Consider the following 19,345-nt stretch of genomic DNA (forward strand, 5'->3'; position numbering starts at 1 on the left):
AGTTCAAACAGGTGCCATTAATACAGGTAACGAGTGGAAGACAGAGGAGCCTCTTAAAGAAGAAGTTACAGGTCTGTGAGAGCCAGAAATTTGCTTGTTTGTAGGTGACCAAATACTTATTTTCCACCATAATTTGCAAATTAATTAATTAAAAATCCTACAATGTGATTTTCTGGATTTTTTCTTTCTCATTTTGTCTGTCATAGTTGAAGTGTACCTATGATGAAAATTACAGGTCTCTCTCATCTTTTTAAGTGGGAGAACTTGTACAATTGGTGGCTGACTAACTACTTTTTTGCCCCACTGTATGTGTTGATTATGCTTTACTGGTAATGGGGACATATCTTAAATGCCAACAAACTAACTTTTTGGTGTTTGTGTGTGTGTGTGTGTGTGTATTCCAACTATTTAACTATACTAGAATGCTTAAAAGGCCGCAAAAATGTTAAATATCGGTTATCGGTATCAGGTTTTTTGTCAAGGAAAATATTGGAAATTGGGTATTGGCCAAAAATGTAATATTTGTGCTTCCCTATTTATTACTTGTAAATAATTGCTGTTCTGAAAGCGTCATTATGTTATGTACAAATATCCTGGATGATATTCATTCGTTTTTTTGAGAATTGAGTGTGTATTGTGCTGCTATGTATTTAGACCTCAGTGGCCCATGAAATAAACCATTTATAGATTCTACAGACCCTACTGAGTACTCCCAACCCCACTTGGAGGGCTATGGTCAGTCTGTCCTATCTGTCCTTCTTGTCTGCATCGAAGTAGCTGTCTTTGTGTGCTCCCTCTAATTCTCCCCTCTCTCTCTCTTTCTCTCCTCCCGGAGGACCTGAGCCCTAGGGCCATGCCTCAGGTCTACCTGGCCTGATGCCACCTGGTGTTGCTGCTGATCAAGAATGTGCTATGGAACCCTGACCTATTCACCGGACGTGCTACCTTGTCCCAGACCTGCTGTTTTTGACCTTCTCTGTCTCCCTCTCTACTCTCTACTGCACCTGCTGTCTCGACCTCTGAATACTTGGCTATGAAAAGCCAACTGACATTTACACCTGTGGTGCTGACCTGTTGCACCCTCTACAACCATTATTTGACCCTGCTGGTCATCTATGATCGTTTGAACATCTTGAAGAACTTATTGGCCATGTACTCTTATAATCTCCACCTGGCACAGCCAGAAGAGGACTGGACACCCCTCAGAGCCTGCTTCATCTGTTTATTTTTAAGTTCCTGCCTTTTCTAGGGAATTTTTCTTGACACCATACTTCTATATCTGCATTGCTTGCTGTTTGGGGGTTTAAGCTGGGTTTCTGGATAAGCACTTTGTGACATCTGCTGATGTAAAAAGGGCGTTATAAATACATTTTATTGTAAAATTCAATCAACGCAATCATCGCAATAAACACTATTTATGTTCACTATAACCCCAATATTGTCAACATACCAGCCTGAACATAGTATTTTTAAATTAGTGGTCTGTATATAATGTTTTTTTTAAACCACGTGTGTATATATACACATACACACACATAAATTCCTTCTTAAATGTTGGTTATAAGCACCAATCTTTTGAAAGAGTTATCCACCTCGCAATGTTTTGAAATACAGGCTTTTATTTTGAAGGTTTCTCATTACCATAGAAAAGTGACGTCATTAGTGCTGCTGGCAGAATAGTAGTCCAGGCGACGTACGTAGAGAATAAAAGATTGAACACCATGCCTTTTGACTTTACTCTTGATTCTTAGCAAAGGTGGGTGACTTTACTGGCTGGACAAATGGGTCAAATTCGATCAACTGCGATTCGTCCCAGAGAAACGCCAAACTGTTGAGGACTAATTTCTTCAGTACTCGAGAAGATTTGACACAACAGCGATTTTCGCTCATGCATGAGTATTTTGATGGAAGATTCCATATAATTTCTTATTCGACTAAAACAGGCCAGACGAACAAAAACAGTATAAGCTTTCCATTTCTATATGAGGAACATTTCAGTTTTGTGAAATGCCAGTAACCTAGGCAAAACCGGTTGATGTACTGCCCGGTACGAGGATAGAACTGTCGTCGTTTACCTTTACGAAAAATAAGGGGAAAAAGGCCACCAAGTTGAAAAATTAAGGTGTCAATCTCAAGAACGAGACTGAAGAATGGCAGCCAGTTTGTCAGCGGAGGAAGAACAGGTAATTTTGAAAACTATGCAAAATATTTGATCATCTATACCGCGGTAAGAAATCCTATTGTTGTGTGTCAAGTAAGTTGCATTCCAGGTAGCCTACCATAGCCAGAATCCGACTTTCGTTCATTTTTTCTCAGTAGTCTGAATGGTGTGGTACAATATGCTAGCCCAATAATTTACTGTTAATACGAGCCTACCGTTACTGTAGCAGGCCATTGGATTCCATGAAAATACGACGCCACGCATTGGCGTGAGTAACCGGAAGTGTTGTCGAATCCAACGGTTTGTTTTAGCATTAGCTAGCCTAGAATGCATTGCTGAAGACAATTTGAAGTTTTAATTAAAATCTAGCAGTATTTAATTGTTCTCAAGGTATAATTAGGAGTACAGCGCCCTCTCCCATCCCTGGATTCAGGTACGTTTAACGAGCCATCACCCGCCGACTCCGCGGTGTCCTGATCACGGCACCCTGCAGTTCAGACCTTAAAGGGAAAATGTAATTACAACGACCTTAATGTCTGACTCTGTAGGCTACCTACACCACTGCAAGTTATGCTCTTAAATGGTTAAATTGTTGCGACGCAGGCATCCCAATTACAAACATTGTATACATTTATGGCACAGGCCTTTACATTGTCGCATACGTTGGCGATGCTTCTAACAGGGAAATTCAAAATATTACAGTGGATTGTTTATGATGTATTATAGCTAGTGAAAAACACAATTGAAACTTGATTTCCGCGAATGTAGACAGTCTATCAAATGCATTACAAACGAACAGTATAAGGGGCGGCAGGTAGCCTAGTGGTTAGAGTATTGGTCCAGTAACCGTAATGTTGCTAGTTCGAATCCCCGAGCTGAAAAGGTAAAAATCTTCGTTCTGCCCCTGAACAAGGCAGTTAGCCTACGAACAGTGGGTTGTCATTGTAAATAAGGATTTGTTCTTAAATGACTTGCCTAGTTACATTAAATAAGGGCAAGAATCTAAAAAGCAATGATTTGTGCGCACAAATGCACACATCCCATGCCACACAACAACAATATGGCTAGTACAGGTCAAAAAAACAGGGAACTGATTATGTAATGATAGGCTATCTATTGCTAGAGTGGTATTGTCCATATGATTAACATTTATCCACAGCATAAAAAGGAGCTGGTATGCTATAAAGGCTGATGTCCCTTTTTCCAGCCTGTTGCTAATGATGCCTTTTACACTTTCCAGGCCCTAATCCCATTTCCCATTCCCCGTGGCTCATCTGGCCGGCAGGCAGTAAGTCTTATCTGGGGACTTCATTTCCTCTGCGGGCCCAGCCATGGTGGAGGGCTGAACGCCTGTAGGCTGGGTTATTAGAACCTCGGTCTGGTTGTGTCCGGTTGTAACAGGAGGCCTCTGGGGGCCTGCTAGTATGGTGGAACTTCACTTATAGGCAGCTGTTAAAAACATTTCCACTGGAGTGATGCTGCTGTTGTGGGGATACTTTGTGTGTGTATGTTGGGGGAGGGGGCAGTCAGTCAGTCGGCTCCCAGGAAGCTTAACAGGAAGAAAGAGCGAGTGGGGGATAGAAAGAATGACGCACGAGACTTCCTGTTAGGATCGACTTGTGCCAAATGGGACTGAACGGAATAGGATGGCACTCTCCACATATGGCTAATGTCGAAGTGCCTCAGCAATAATCATGTTGCATATGAATCACCTTTAACATTTCTAAATTTAACAGCTCGTACATTTGGCAAGACTATAAGTCCTGGCTGCTTTCTTTTAGATTATGGCCTGTATATCCTAGTAGTGATGCACGGTACACCAACATTTCAGTAGTTCTTCAAAACGGTTTCTCGTGGCGTCTACTGATTTGAGAGGATCAAGTCTATCAGCACAGCTGATCCTTTTATAGTGCGAGTACACCGTTCATGCCTCCTCTTGCCTGCCTGTGCTACTTACTCATTGCTAGCTGTAGCCTGCCATGAGGAACCACTGATCTCACTGGGAGTCTGTACTGCATCGCCACTTATGCTGCACAGAAGTTAACACACTTGAATAATGCAACATGGCATGTAGAAATGTTGAAACTGTTCATTTCTGACTGTTCCCAAAACGATGTCGAGTACAGGTTAGAACACTGCATACAATGGGAAGCAGATACCGATAGCTTTCCTTGCTAGCTTTCAGCTGAAGCCAACATCAATTCACTACTCTTGTACCTTGTTTGTGTATGGAAAGATGTTTTTAAAGGGGAAGTTCACCCAAAAACACATCTGGGACATAACACCTGCCTGGCTGTTTGTCAGTACCCTAGACAGTTTTTAGGTCCGTTGTTTGAGTTTTTAGATTCGTGGTTTTATATAAAAATGCTGAATTTTCTAAATGACCAAAAATGCATGTATGCCATTTTTTTTGTCACATGCTTTGTAAACAACAGGTGGAGACTAACAGTGAAATGCTTACTTACAGGCAATGTTCCCTCTAAGCTTTGCGTGTGCAGTAGCCCCAAGACTGACATGCTGAAATTTAAGCCCACTGAGAGAAGCAACAGATTGTACTTCAATCAACTTTCCTAGAACAGTGGTCACCAACCTGTTGCTCACGATCAACTGGTTGATCTCCAATGCATTCTTAGTTGATCGGCAAACATTTCTGTAAAAAATAATAATGGAACAATGACGCTTTGAGTTCCTATTTTAAAAAAAAATTCTCTCTGGCTTTTGCGGAAGGCGCACCCGATTCAGCTGCCTTGCACTCCAGGAACGCAAACTGTTGCCATTTTGAACCATTTAATGTGTCTGACGGTACAAAGGTACAAAATCTGTCGTTCTGCCCCTGAACAGGCAGTTAACCCACTGTTCCTAGGCCGTCATTGAAAATAAGAATTTGTTCTTAACTGACTTGCCTAGTAAAATAAAGGTGTTAAAAAAATAAAATAAAAAAAACACTGCATTTCAGGTTGGCACAGGGATCCAATCAAGTGCACTATAGGCCTACCACTGGCCAATCGGATGGCTCAGATGACCGTGTCTGCAGTAATGTAGCAGGCATAAAAGAAAGCTACAGCAAAGTTTATACTGAGATTTTTACAACCATGACTAGAGACTGTCCACTAATACAGCAAAGAAATGTTTTTATGAGTGTGTTCAAGTTCTTACTCAGCGCTGTCAACATTGTGTTCAACACTATAAAATATATGTTCTTCCTATTTCCAGTCAGCACTGCAATAATGAGTAGGAAAGTGTAACTACAGTGCATTCGGGAAGTATTCAGACACCTTTTTCTACAACTTTAATATCACATTTACATAAGTATTCAGACCCTTTACTCGGTGCTTTGATGAAGCCCCTTTTGGCAGCGATCACATCCTCGAGTCTTCTTGGGTACGACGCTACAAGCTTGGCATGCCTGTATTTGGAGTTTTTCCCCATTCTTCTCTGCAGACCCTCTCAAGCTCTCAGGTTGGATGGGGAGTGTCACTGCGACGCTATTTACAGGTCTCTCCAGAGACATCTGATTGGGCTCTGGCTGGGTCACTCAAGGACATTGAGACTTTTCCCGAAACCACGCCTGCGCTGTCTTGGCTGTGTGCTTAGGGTTGTTTTCCTTTTGGAAAGCCGATATGAGCAAGACCTTTTTAAACAGGTGAACATTCCTCAAGGCTGTGGGGCTAGACTGATTACCAGGACGTGTACTCAAAGCATGCACGGACCAACTGGCAAGTGTCGACCGATTTATGATTTTTCAATGGAGATGGCGATTAATTGGAGGACCAAAAAAAGCCGATACCGATTAATCTGCATTATTTTTTTAGATGTATATTAATGATAATTACAACAATACTGAATAATTTTATCTTAATATAGTACATCAATAAAATCCATTTAGCCTCAAATAAATAATGAAACATTTTCAATTTGGTTTAAATAATGCAAAAACAAATGGTGGAGAAAGTAAAAGTGCAATATGTGCCATGTAAAAAAGCCAACGTTTAAGTTCCTTGCTCAGAACATGAGAACATATGGTGGTGGTTCCTTTTAACATGAGTCTTCAATATTCCCAGGTAAGAAGTTTTAGGTTGTAGTTATTATAGGACTATTTCTCTCTACACCATTTGTATTTCATATACCTTTGACTATTGGATGTTCTAATAGGTACTTTAGTATTGCCAGCGTAATCTCGGGAGTTGATAGGCTTGAAGTCATAAACAGCGCAATGCTTGAAGCACAGCGAAGAGCTGCTGGCAAATGCAGGAAAGTGCTGTTTGAATGAATGCTTACGAGCCTGCTGCTGCCTACCACCGCTCAGACTGCTCTATCAAATCATAGACCTAATTATAATAACACCAAAATACGAGCCGTAGGTTATTTCATATGGTCAAATCCGGAAACTATCATTTCGAAAACAAAACGTTTATTCTTTCAGTGAAATACAGAACCGTTCCATATTATATCTAAAGGGTGTTATCCCTAAGTCTAAATATTGCTGTTACATTGCACAACCATCAATGTTATGTCATAATTATGTACAATTCTGGCAAATTAATTATGGTCTTTATTAGGAAGAAATAGTCTTCACACAGTTCGCAACTAGCCAGGCGGCCTAAACGGCTCCATATTCCCTGACTCTGCTTGCACAGAACGCAAGAGAGGTGACACAATTTCTCTCGTTAAAAGAAATTCATGTTAGCAGGCAATATTAACTAAATATGCAGGGTTAAAAATATATACTTGTGTATTGATCTTAAGAGAGGCATTGATGGTTACGTACACATTGGTGCAACGACAGTGCTTTTTTTCACGAATGTGCTTGTTAATAGATCACCCATTTGGCAAAGAAGGCTGTTATTTGATGATAAATTAACAGGCACCGCATCGATTTATATGCAACGCAGGACAAGAGAAACTAGTAATATCATCAACCATGTGTAGTTAACTAGTGATCATGTTGAGATTGTTTATTTATAAGATAAGTTTATGCTAGCTAGCACCTTACCTTGGCTCCTTGCTGTACTCTCATAACCGGTAGTCAGCCTGTCTCCCCGTGGAGTGCAATGTATCGGCCATAATCGGTGTCCAAAAATGCTGATTACCGATTTGTTATATGAACTTGAAATCGGCCATGCCGAATAATCGGTCGACCTCTTGTCTTCACTGACATTTTCACCCTCTCCCTGACCGAGTCTGTAATACCTACATGTTTCAATCAGACCACCATAGTCCCTGTGCCCAAGAAAGGGAATTACTACTGCCCTGTAGCAGTATAGATGTGAGTGCTACGGGGTGATAGTCCCTGTGCCCATGAACAACAAGGGAATTTATGGTGGTCTGCTTTAAACATGAAGATATTACAGACTGGGTCAGGGAGCGGTTGAAAGTGTCAGTGAAGACACTTGCTAGCTGGTCAGCGCATGCTCTGAATGCGTATCCTGGTAAACCATCTCGCCCCGCGGCCTTGTGAATGTTTACCTGTTTAAAAGGTCTTTCTCATATTGGCTACAGTGTGAGATCACAGTTGTCTGGAACAGCTGATGCTCTCATGCATGGTTCAGTGTTGCTTGCCTTTGAAGCAAGCAGAGAAGGCATTTAGCTCATCTGGCAGATTCGCGTCACTTGGCAGCCTGTGGCTGGGTTTCCCTTTGTAATCTGTGATAGTTTGCAAGCCCTGCTACATCCGATGAGAGTCTAAGCCAGCATAATCAGATTAGATTTTACATGCTGACCAGACCGGACACGTCAGTTTAAAATCCATGTTCACACTGCTCGCGCGCGCCAACGAGCGTCTGCGATGCCAAGGGGTGAAATAGAAGTAATTCCTATTTCTGACGCAGATCGCACTGCAAGTCCTGCCTCTCCCATCTCCTCATTGGTTTATAGAAGCAGGTACCCACGTGCCATATCCTCATTGGTTATACCCACGTGGGTGATTGAAAGATGAAATGTTTTGCCGGTCGTTGTAGTAATAATATGAAAGTGTAGATGCCAATCACCATATAAGTTCAAAGAAAGCCTGGAAGGAGGAGAGATGAATCGAAACGATTCCGTTGTCTGTTTTATGTGTGGATTAGTTGTCGGAGTAGAGGACCTTGTGCATTTCAGGTAAAATAACAACTCAATGTTTATCCCAGGACAAATTAGCTAGCAATAGCAAGCTAGCTAAATAGGACAAATTAGCCAGCAAGTGCAAGCAAACAAGCTAAATTGCCATACATGTTTAATGTTTTTTTTTGACCTGTCCGCAAATGTCATTCGTTCAGTTGTTGTTTTGATATTTGAACCTGTCTTGTGATCGCGTTTGGTGTAGGGGGACAAAATAAATGTGTGAACGATGGCGCACGCCCGCTGCCGGTTTGGGTTCCGTGTTAGTCCTGTATTGACACTTTGCCTGTTGATTGCTCATCGGCGGTCGTAACGGTATTTTTATAGGTGTCCCGCTCCTTGAAGGTGTAAACTCAGTGCGGATGTTGCTTATAATCCATGGCTTCTGGTTGGGATGTACAGTCACTGTGGGGATGTCGTCGATGCACTTATTCATGAAGCTGGTGACACCTCAATGTTATCAGATGAATCCCGGAGCATATTCCAGTCCTGTAGCTTAGCATCCGACACTTCGACATTGAGCATGTGACTGGTACTTCTTGTAAGCAGGATTCAAGCGGATAAAGTTACCGTCAGCTTTGCCGAAGGGAGGGCAAGGGACAGCCTTTCATGTATTTCGTGTGGAGTAAGGGTGAGCTAGTCTGTTTCCTCTAGTTGCACAGGTGACATGCTGGTAAAACAGATTTTAGTTTCTCTTTGTTAAAATCACTGGCCACGAGAACTGCTGGATCTACATTTTGTCTGCTTACGGCCCTATACAGCATTGGTTTGTGGTGGTAAGTGGAGAACTATGAAAAAATAACTCTCTTCATAAATAATAGGTATTCTAACTCGGGTGAGCAAAAACTCAAAACTTGCGCACCAGCTGTTAACAAAGAGATTCCGAAACTTCTACAAACATGGAGCATTGGTACATTGTGGGAGGCAACCCATCTGTCTAGAGACTAATCGGACGATGTTGGCCTTTTACGGATAGCGGACGATTATTGGGTGAAATTATGATAGTCAAATTGATTTAATATCTCTTGTTTATCTGAACACGTGGCCATTCTCATGCTGCTAATGCTGTCATTATTGTCACAATGTAAGAAATCAACATTTTGAAGCATATATATATATATATATATATATATAAATAAAACATGTTTTTTTTTTGGGACTACTGCTCTAATGGATGGCAATTTTCATGCTGTAAAACAGTAGTGGTACATCTTCTGATCTATCAGACGGTTTTGTTCCCCCGCCCCAAAAAAAACAATCGGACCCAGAACTTATCGGTCAGGCTCTAATATGAACTCAGTCACTGGTGGTTCGTATAGCTTTCAGACTTGTGAAATGGCCAGTCTCTCATGTCTACTCGCTTGATATTGATCTCCTCTGGCCCTTGTTACAGCATATAGCCAGTCCCCCCTCTCCATGTGAACCAAGGAACTCACTGAATATGATCCTAACTACTACTGTCAGGTACAGTCAAGTTTCTGCGCTTTCATTTGTCTATCTTAGCCTTTTAAGGAGACGCAACAGACTGGGCAGAGTGTGTGACCTGTTCCTAGAGCAAGCAGTCATTTTTGCTTTTCTGCAGATGGAGCGAGATCCGTAAGAAAATGACTCTGTGAGGATGGACACTTTTTGCTTTTATTGCAACATGTGTAACCCAGCAGAACCACCATTTGAGGAACAACATACTGAATCCTCTACAATGTGTAAATATTTGCGTCTATCCTCTTGATTCACAGAATTTGCCTGCGCCAAAACATTTTTCTTCGAAGTAGAACATTTTGGGTTGTTGACACACAGGGTCCATAGAATACTTTTTTTAGGAATCCATTCATGCACTTAGTTCACCTGAATTAGAGAAGGTAACTATCTTGACGTAACAGGTCAGTAATGGGTCCAACTCTTGGTGCATGTTCAAGTGAACTGTGAAGGTTAAAAGTTTTGGTGAACCAGAAAGTTATTCTAGAGGTAGGTTACATTTGAATAGTTTATCCATGCACAAACACCTGTTTTTAGTCCCTTAATAACATTGTAATTTAATGGGCCTATGGGTGAGTCTGAGAGCATATTCGGTGTCCTTGAGTATCTCAATTTGTAGTGGTCCTTTATTGAATCCTGGTTGTTGGGCTCTTTTGGATCATGATAATAGCATCCCTTCATCTTCTCTGGGAGTCCAGGGTTCCTGGTGGTATTGAGTCGAGCCAGACTGGTATTATTGGCCCATTTGTTGTCTTTTACTCGACTATCTAGCTATCTATCTATCTATCTATTACTTTTTTTTTTAATATCGTATCAGTTGTTATACAATTGATATTTATCTAGGAAGAAAAAAAATAAAGATCATACTATTTAGAGCACTTTAAAATGTACTGATAATCTGATTTAGATATTGAGGCCCACCTCCTTTAAACACCACCTGTAACCAGAGGAAATGCTTTTTCCGTGAGATTTCTAAAAGAGCCGGGCCAATATCGTGACATTCTTGGATTTACCAGTTAAAATAATCGACTGATACACAGAAACAAAGATGAGAATGAAAGAACTACACGGTGAAAACACAATACAGCAACACGGTGCAATTTCTTTTTTCAACAATTAAGTTGGCTTTCTCCTCAGCTTTTAGCTGTTTTAATAGTGCAGGAGCCCCTGACACTCACCAGTTTGTCTTTGAAAGCCTGGGCTTTGCAAGAGAAGGACGGTGGCATCCTGTCCTTTTTAGCTCTGCTCATCAGTAGCTTTTTGTATTCTTGAAGAGCCTGACTTGACTACCCCCTCTCACTGGCTGGAGAAGTGGAACTCTTGCTTTGAGCTTTCATTTCCCCCCTCGGGCTTCTGTGACAGCTTGCTGGTGCTGCCTGGCTGGGCTCGTCAAAGAGAATGTCCGGAAGCCTTTAGGGAGGACATGGATGGACCTAGAGGGCGTGCACAGTTAGATTGGTCTCTTTTCTAGTTGAAACATGATATAATGGGGGTCTCTAGTGCCTTTTCACACTACTGTAGGTTTTACAAATAAACAAAATCAGTAGTATCTTCATTAGAATTTGCAGCTACTCTTCCTTGGGTCCTCAAAAAACAAACCATTGCAAGTAACAAAACACTGATAGTCCCACAAAGGTAAAATACAACAATATACAAACAATACATCATAGAAAATACAGAACAGAATGAATATATAGTGTTATGAAACCCTTTTTGTCCAAATGTGTTTCTTTTGAATATTTTAGTGAATGGATAATGGGGAAGTTTAAAGCTTTGAATTAGCTCCTTCAGGCCTGGTGTTTAGAGGGAAAGATGGCATGATATGAGGGACCGGAAGTTAATGGTCCACCTTGACGATTGCCCTGTCAGCTCCAATAGCACATAGCTAATGTTATTTTTCATAGCATTCTTCTATAAAACATTTATGCACATCACTTTTTCTCTTTTAAAAACATTGTTGGTTCAAATCTCTACTCAACCTTGTAGTTCATAAATAACGCTTAGATAACTGAGCAGAGTGCTGAAATGGAATTGTTCACAGTTATGTGATTGGTAAATCAACAAGGGAGGGGAGGGGGGGGGACAGTCCCAGGCAGTGTTCATGTATCTAAAGTACATTTTGCTTAACCATCTTAGTGGCCAAGGCGTCTGTGTTTGGTGTGCGCACATGGGTGTGCGTGAAATCTACATCCACAGGGCTCTACAGTGCAACCATTTTACTTGCATATAGCCTGAATGTTTTGCTGTGTGACCTGGAATTTTGCGCCTAGACAAATTTGATAGATTCCAGCTTTATTACCCCATATTTCTTTGTGTGCTTACACTTTTCAATTTAGGCGCACACATTCTCCTTGTTTAAAATGTTTTTTAAAGTTGGCCCCTGTTGGTTCGACCTGGGTGTGGGGTGCTCCCTACCTGGCCATGGACCCCTAGTACCCCCCTGAAACCATTTTAGAGCCATATTAAAAATACGCTCCTGGTAACCCGTTCAATTGCCAGGTGCACGGCTGTCCATTTGCAATGTCTTACAATGGGCATTTACCAACACGAATTGGACATGCTCTAACGTACTGTAGAAATGCTCAATTGACTGGCTCGTTGAACTCGGGATGGCCGAGCAGTGATAGTGGTTCCTGTCCATCGCTCGTCTCCATCGCTCGTGTTGATTTCAGCCTGTCCATTTGGTGATGGTAAATACATTGGAAATGTACACTGTCCATTTGCAATATAAAATGTACAATGCCAATATATTATACTGTCATCAAGTCAGTCAATAAGATATCATATTGACACCAAACTCACTTTGTCCAACTCTTTTAATAGCCAGGATTCACATATTTCAGAGCTGGCCCAAAATTCATAGTGCCTTCTGTTGAAACCATAAACCTTCAAAAACATGGTTATATTCGTGCTGCGAGTCCTGTTCTGACATTGTGTAGACCTAGCTGAGGCGACCATGAGTTTCGGCTCGATTAAGGTTGTTCAGCAACGACCTTAATTAGTGCTGAAAATTCGCTTTTTCCGGGCGTTGCTACGGGGTCCATGAAAGTTATCGGACAAACTTAAGGCTCTGGTTTCAATGCACCTAGTCTTGTGATTTTGGGACATTTTTAAATGTTGTCATTTTCACAACATTCAAAATTAATTGAAGTTATTGCAAATGGACAAGGCTTTTTCTCAGCCTGAGAACCTAGAGCCACAACTCACCGACTTAAGCTCTAGAATCAAATCAAATGTATTTAAATAGCCCTTCTTACATCAGCTGATAACTCAGTGCTGTATAGAAACCCAGCCTAAAACCCCAAACAGCAAGCAATGCAGGTGTAGAAGCACGGTGGCTAGGAAACTCCCAGCATGGTCAAATAATAATCACAGTAGTTGTCGAGGGTGCAACAAGTCAGCACCTCAGGTGTAAATGTCAGTTGGCTTTTCATAGCCGATCATTAGGAGTATCTCTACCGCTCCTGCTGTCTCTAGAGAGTTGAAAACAACAGGTCTGGGACAGGTAGCATGTCCGGTGAACAGGTCGGGGTTCCTTAGCCGCAGGCAGAACAGTTGAAACTGGAGCAGCAGCACGGCCAGGTGGACTGGGGACAGCAAGGAGTCATCATGCCAGGTGGTCCTAGGGCTCAGATCCTCAGAGAGAGAAAGAGAATTAGAGAGCATACCTACATTCACATATTCACACAGGACACCAGATAAGACAGGAGAAGTACTCCAGATATAACAAACTGACCCTAGCCCCCTGACACACAAACTACTGCAGCATAAATACTGGAGGCTGAGACGGGAGGGGTCATGACACCCCCAGACAGGGCCAAACAGGAAGGATATAACCCCACCCACTTTGCCAAAGCACAGCCCCCACACCACTAGAGGGATATCTTCAACCACCAACTTACCATCCTGAGACAAGGCCGACTATAGCCCACAAAGATCTCCGCCACGGCACAACCCAAGGGGGGGCGCCAACCCGGACAGGAAGATCAAGTCAGTGACGCACCCCCCCTAGGGACGGCATGAAAGAGCACCAGTAAGCCAGTGACTCAGCCCCTGTAATAGGGTTAGAGGCAGAGAATCCCAGTGGAGAGTGGGGAACCGGCCAGGCAGAGACAGCAAGGGCGGTTTGTTGCTTCAGAGCCTTTCCGTTCACCTTCACACTCCTGGGCCAGACTACACTCAATCAAATGACCCCCTGAGTCTTCAGTAAAGACTTAAAGATTGAGACCGAGTCTGCGTCTTTCACATGGGTAGGCAGACCATTCCATAAAAATTGAGCTCTATAGGAGAAAGCCCTGCCTCCAGCTGTTTGCTTAGAAATTCTAGGGACAATTAGGAGGCCTGCGTCTTGTGACCGTAGCGTACGTGTAGGTATGTACGGCAGGACCAAATCGCAAAGATGGGTAGGAGCAAGCCCATGTAATGCTTTGTAGGTTAGCAGTAAAACCTTGTAATCAGCCCTTGCGTTAACAGGAAGCCAGTGTAGGGAGGCTAGCACTGGAGTAATATGATCACGTTTTTTGATTCTAGTCAGGATTCTAGCAGCCGGGTTTAGCACTAACTTAAGTTTATTTAGTGCTTTATCCGGGTAGCCGGAAAGTAGAGCATTGCAGTAGTCTAACCTAGAAGTGACAAAAGAATAGATGAATTTTTCTGCATCATTTTTGGACAAAGTTTCTGACTTTTGCAATGTTACATAGATGGAAAAAAGCTGTCCTTGAAACAGTCTTGATATGTTCGTCAAAAGAGAGATCAGGGTCCAGAGTAACGCTGAGGTCCTTCACAGTTTTATCTGAGACAACTGTACAACCAAGATTAATTGAAACAGAAGATCTCTGTTCCGACAGATAAGATCTAAACCAGGCCAGAACTTGTCCGTGTAGACCAATTTGGGTTTCCAATCTCTCCAAAAGAATGTGGTGATCGACGGTATCAAAAGCAGCACTAAGGTCTAGGAGCACGAGGACGGATGCAGTGCCTCGGTCTGACGCCATTTAAAGGTAATTTACCAAGGCAATGGCTACTGTAATGGCATTGAATAGAAAACTACAACAACAAAAAATCCTACTTCCTGAATGGATTTTTCTCAGGTTTTCGCCTGCCAAATCAGTTCTGTTATACTCATAGACATTATTTTAACAGTTTTGAAACTTTAGTGTTTTCTATCCAAATCTACTAATTCTATTCATATCTTCTGGTCCTGAGTAGAAGGCAGTTTAATTTGGGCATGCTTTTCATCCAAAATTCCAAATGCTGCCCCCTACCCTAGAGAAGTTAAGGGTTAATTCCACACTTATCGGGAGGACCTTAGCAACATTCCTGTGGTTGCATTGTGCTTCTAACCTTAACGGTTCTGTTGCTGTCACCCAAAAGCACCTCAAATTTAGGTCAGGCTTCATTCCGGGCCTACTTTTGCACGGCCGCTGCAGTCAAACTAAGCGAGCTACATTCAAGTGGGGCATCAGGCCATCAGTCAGTAAGATATCATTCTGACACCAAACTGATACATACTGACACCAAACCCACTTTGTCCAACTCGTTTAGAAGCCAACTATCACATTTCAGAGCCGTCCCAAAATTCACAGCGCCTTCTGTTAAAACCATAAAAAAACTTAGAACGTAACTACGTGTTATCTGCAGGTCCAGTTCTGACATTATGTGTAGGCCTAGCGACTCCGGAGTTCGGAGACCGAGCAGCGACCTTAATTAGTGCTGAAAATGCACTTTTTCCGGGTGTTGTAACAGGATCCCTGAAATAGCTATCGGACAAACTTTAGGGTCCGTCTCTGGGTCGAGGCGGTTTCAATGCACCTGGTCTTGTGATTTCTGGGACTTTTCTAAGTGTTGTCATTTTCGCACCGTTCAAAATGCATTGAGTTATTGCAAATGGACTAAGGTGTTCCTCGGCCTGAGAATCTTTTTAGAGCCACACAACTCACCGTGCACTACCGACTGAAGCTCCAGAACAGGTTTATAAAATGTCACATCTCTAGGTCTGACGGTTCTTTGATAGTTTGAACACCGGTAACTATTGCAGGCTCTGTGTATGTAAACCCCACACTGTGTCACTCCACATTGACTGTGTGTATAGAAAATCACGTAGCGCGTCGAAACCTGCCTTAACAGATTCGCCTTAACACGCCGCAACTGGATCTAACTTTTTTGAAGAAGAAAAAACACATTTGCTTAACCATCACCAAACGGACGTTGTACGATTTCTAGTAAATTACGATAGATAAATGGATGTTTATATTTTTCCTTACACCGTAGCTTTATGTACTTAGACTTGAAGCGGTCAAATTAGTGCTGTATTACCGTTTTCAACCTTTAATCCCAGAAAATGGGCATTCATTCAAAGAGCGTTGAGGCCTCGACGCCATCTTATTTCTGGGCTAAAAGTACATTGGGCCAAACCTGTGCTCACGAGTTTCGTGTTCGAAGTCTTTTCCATTTTACGAGAAACGGCCATGTACGTTTAATGGTTTGACCATTTGCAATAAGCAGCTAGTCGCCATCTGGTGGAATTTTCCTGTACAGCAGAAAAATGTCAAAGAATTTAAACATCGGTCTCTCTGACATTTTAGTTTGACTTCCTGGAAAACCGTGCCCTGGGGGACGACTTGAGGCCGTCGGCCTACTTTAATAACACCCGCGGACATCTAGTAAGGGACCGTACATTTGCAATGCCACTCGCGTCCCTTGTGTTGGTAGGTTTGATAGTCAGACCTTATGGAATCCAGTTGTTCTGATTTAGATTAATACACCACTGTTGGAAGTACAGAAATGTGGAAGCAAAAAGTGCTACTGAACCTATATTTTGAATTTTTTAAAATTATGCTATTTATTTTCACACACAGTTAAGTCCCCACCCCCACCAAACACCCCTTCCTAAGTAAACCTATGGTGGCACTTTAAAGAGGAGGAAGGGCTCATGGTAATGGCTGTAACGGAATAAATGGAATGGTTTCCATGTTTTATACCATTACCTTTACGCCATTCCAGACATTATTATGAGCTGTCCTACCCTCTGTAGCCTCCTGTGAGATAGCATTTCATGTCATAGAAAGGTCATACATGTACCACTTCCTCATAGGATGTATCATGTTAAACTTGAGTTTCACTTATTCTAGTCTTTCATTTCTCCCTGGAGTGAGTACATTGTGTGTGACCATCTCTCTCTCTGTGTGTATTTTTAGGCTACAAAGGAGTTTCTGGAGGAAATCAACAAGTGGACCACTCAGCATGGAGTGTCCCCCCTGTCCTGGGAAGTGGCCGTCAAGTTCCTCATGGCGCGCAAGTTCGACGTGCTCCGGGCCATCGAGCTCTTCCACAGCTACAGGGTGGGTGTGTGTGTGGGTGGGGCGTGCCAGTGGTTGCTGAACTAAACTTTTTAGAAAGATTTATTTTAATTAAAAAAAAATTTTTCTCCTACATTTGAGGGGGAACATCCCCCTCTTCCTCTCTGGAAGAACCTCCTCTGGTCACATGCAGGTGTATGTTTCCGGTTGTGTTTATGTGTACATGTCGGCGTGCACACATTTGGGCTTATATGTTTGATGGTCATGACAGTGTTATAACGTATTTTCTACAAGTTATTTAAAATTAGAATTATTTTTTAAATGATTGAAGAATTTAAGAAACAAACTTTCAAACGGAAGGAAAACATTTTTTGACACTTATGTAGGTGTCATAACCAGCCATAAAATAATGCAATATGTTACAGCGGGTGTAAATATAGTGTCATGAAAAAGTGAAGTTGAGTGTTACAATATGCACTTTACTAGCAAAGTCTCCGGTAAGTGACGAAGTCCTTTCCATCTATGTAATGTATTACAGGTTATGGACAGGTGGATGACATGAGTTTGCCTCAACTCATGTGCTGAGCAGGTAAAGTTCAAGACCTACAGGCAGATGTGAGATGTAGGCTACTGAGGAAGCTTTGCATCGGTCAGTAGCCTACAGAGTAATTTGAGAAGAGTGCAATTGTTGAACCTATGTACATATTCTAAACTGTGTAACAGTTTTATGTAGAATAAACCATACTTTCCATAATACTGTAGAAGCAGTGTTCAGTTAAGAATAAATTCTCATTTACAATGACGGCCTAGGAACAGTGGGTTAACTGCCTTGTTCAGGGGCAGAACGACATATTTTTACCTTGTCAGCTCGATTCGATCTAGCAACTTTTCAGTTACTGAACCAACGCTCTAACCACTAGGCTACCTGCCGCCCCAGTAATATAACAATGTGCAAATAAATGTTTGAAGAGCACACAGCACCCAAGGTTCATGGGTTTTGTGCCTCGGATTGGACACAGTCTACTGTGCGCAAATGTGTAGGTTAGACTATTGCGCAACGACCAATGCTATTTCTATTAATTTTATCAACTTACATAGCGTAATGGGCTTATTCACAATATGATCTGCTAATGAATAAAAAACACCATGTTAGACCTGAATTTTAAACAATACAAGGGGCTTGAATTAGCCTACTTGAATTTGGAGTAGGCTGCCTACCTTGACAATCAGACATCTCCTCAGTGTGGTGTTTGAAAAGTCCGGGTTATTGTTGGAGCCAATTTATAAGTTGTCCTGCTCTCCTACAATTATCTGTGATTTCATTTAAAAAAAAATGTTTTTGTGAGTGAAGTGTCCACTCGTTTGTTTCCTGCCACTTCAGTTGAAGGGTGCTGTGGTAAATGTTGGCTTCAACTTGGGTTTCCAAACAAAGTCTTCCATTAAAAAAAAGGGGGGGGGGGGAACCTGTTTTTTGTCACATTCTCTTTATAAAAACAGCGATGGTGTGACACATGGTGAGATTAATGCTTCAGCTGTTCATAGCTTTGTGTGCCTGCGTCGGCCACATAGGCTACAGAAAAATCTCCTTGCATCCCATCTATTTTAGTCAGACAATGTCCACATTATTCTCACATACAGTACTTTAGAATGTAATCATAATTTGAATATAAATGCTTAGTGGTAATGGCCTACTTTTTTTTCTTTTTTACGCTACATGGTTTTTTGGGGGAGGGGGATTCTGCTGTATATTAGGCCCTAATGTACCATTTTATAAAAATTATGCAGTTGTATAACACTGAAGTCCTTCAATTAAGTGCTTGAGAAAGTCCTTGAATTTGACTTGCCAATGTCTGTATGAACCCTGCTTAAAGGATGTATAGTCCTAGGCCTATTTTGTATAGGTGGCGTTATGGGCTAATTTGCATATACAGTGCACTCAAAGTATGCGTACCGATTATTTTGTGCATCCCTAGTAGTAAAGCTATACAGTGCCTTCGGAAAGTACTCGGATCCCTTGACCTTTTTCAACATTTTGTTAGAGCCTTATTCTAAAATTGATTTAAAAAAAAATGTAAATCCTCAGCAATCTACACACAATACCCCATAATGACAAAGTGAAAACGGGTTAAAAAAAAAAAAAAATCCATGAGATATTTCTACAACTTGATTTGGATTCCACCTGTAGTAGATTCAATTGATTGGACATGATTTTGGAAAGGCACACACCTGTCTGAGGTCACACAGTTGACCATGCATATCAGAGCAAAAACCAAGCCACGAGGTCGACGAAATTGTCTGTGGAGCGCATAGACAG

The 19,345-nt window shown here is 41.8% G+C and overlaps 1 protein-coding gene across 2 annotated transcripts in view; it reads left to right on the forward strand.

Annotated features, from left to right (window-relative positions):
* The first annotated feature begins 1,636 nt into the window (after nucleotides 1–1,636).
* The window catches only part of ptpn9a (protein tyrosine phosphatase non-receptor type 9a), a 44,359-nt gene continuing 26,650 nt past the window's right edge, over nucleotides 1,637–19,345 (forward strand). Inside the window, exons 1-2 of one of the 2 annotated variants that reach the window (XM_021564770.3) lie at nucleotides 1,637–2,183; nucleotides 16,930–17,073. In XM_021564770.3, the coding sequence (XP_021420445.2) occupies nucleotides 2,151–2,183; nucleotides 16,930–17,073 (177 nt within the window). In that variant the 5' untranslated portion in view covers nucleotides 1,637–2,150. Of the gene's footprint in view, nucleotides 2,184–2,388; nucleotides 2,595–16,929; nucleotides 17,074–19,345 lie in introns of those variants that run through there. The other variant, XM_021564780.3, reaches the window with a different exon arrangement.

The sequence above is a fragment of the Oncorhynchus mykiss genome, chromosome 2 (genome assembly GCF_057628025.1).
Source record: "Oncorhynchus mykiss isolate SJ-2025 chromosome 2, ASM5762802v1, whole genome shotgun sequence".
NCBI classification, from domain to species: domain Eukaryota; kingdom Metazoa; phylum Chordata; class Actinopteri; order Salmoniformes; family Salmonidae; genus Oncorhynchus; species Oncorhynchus mykiss.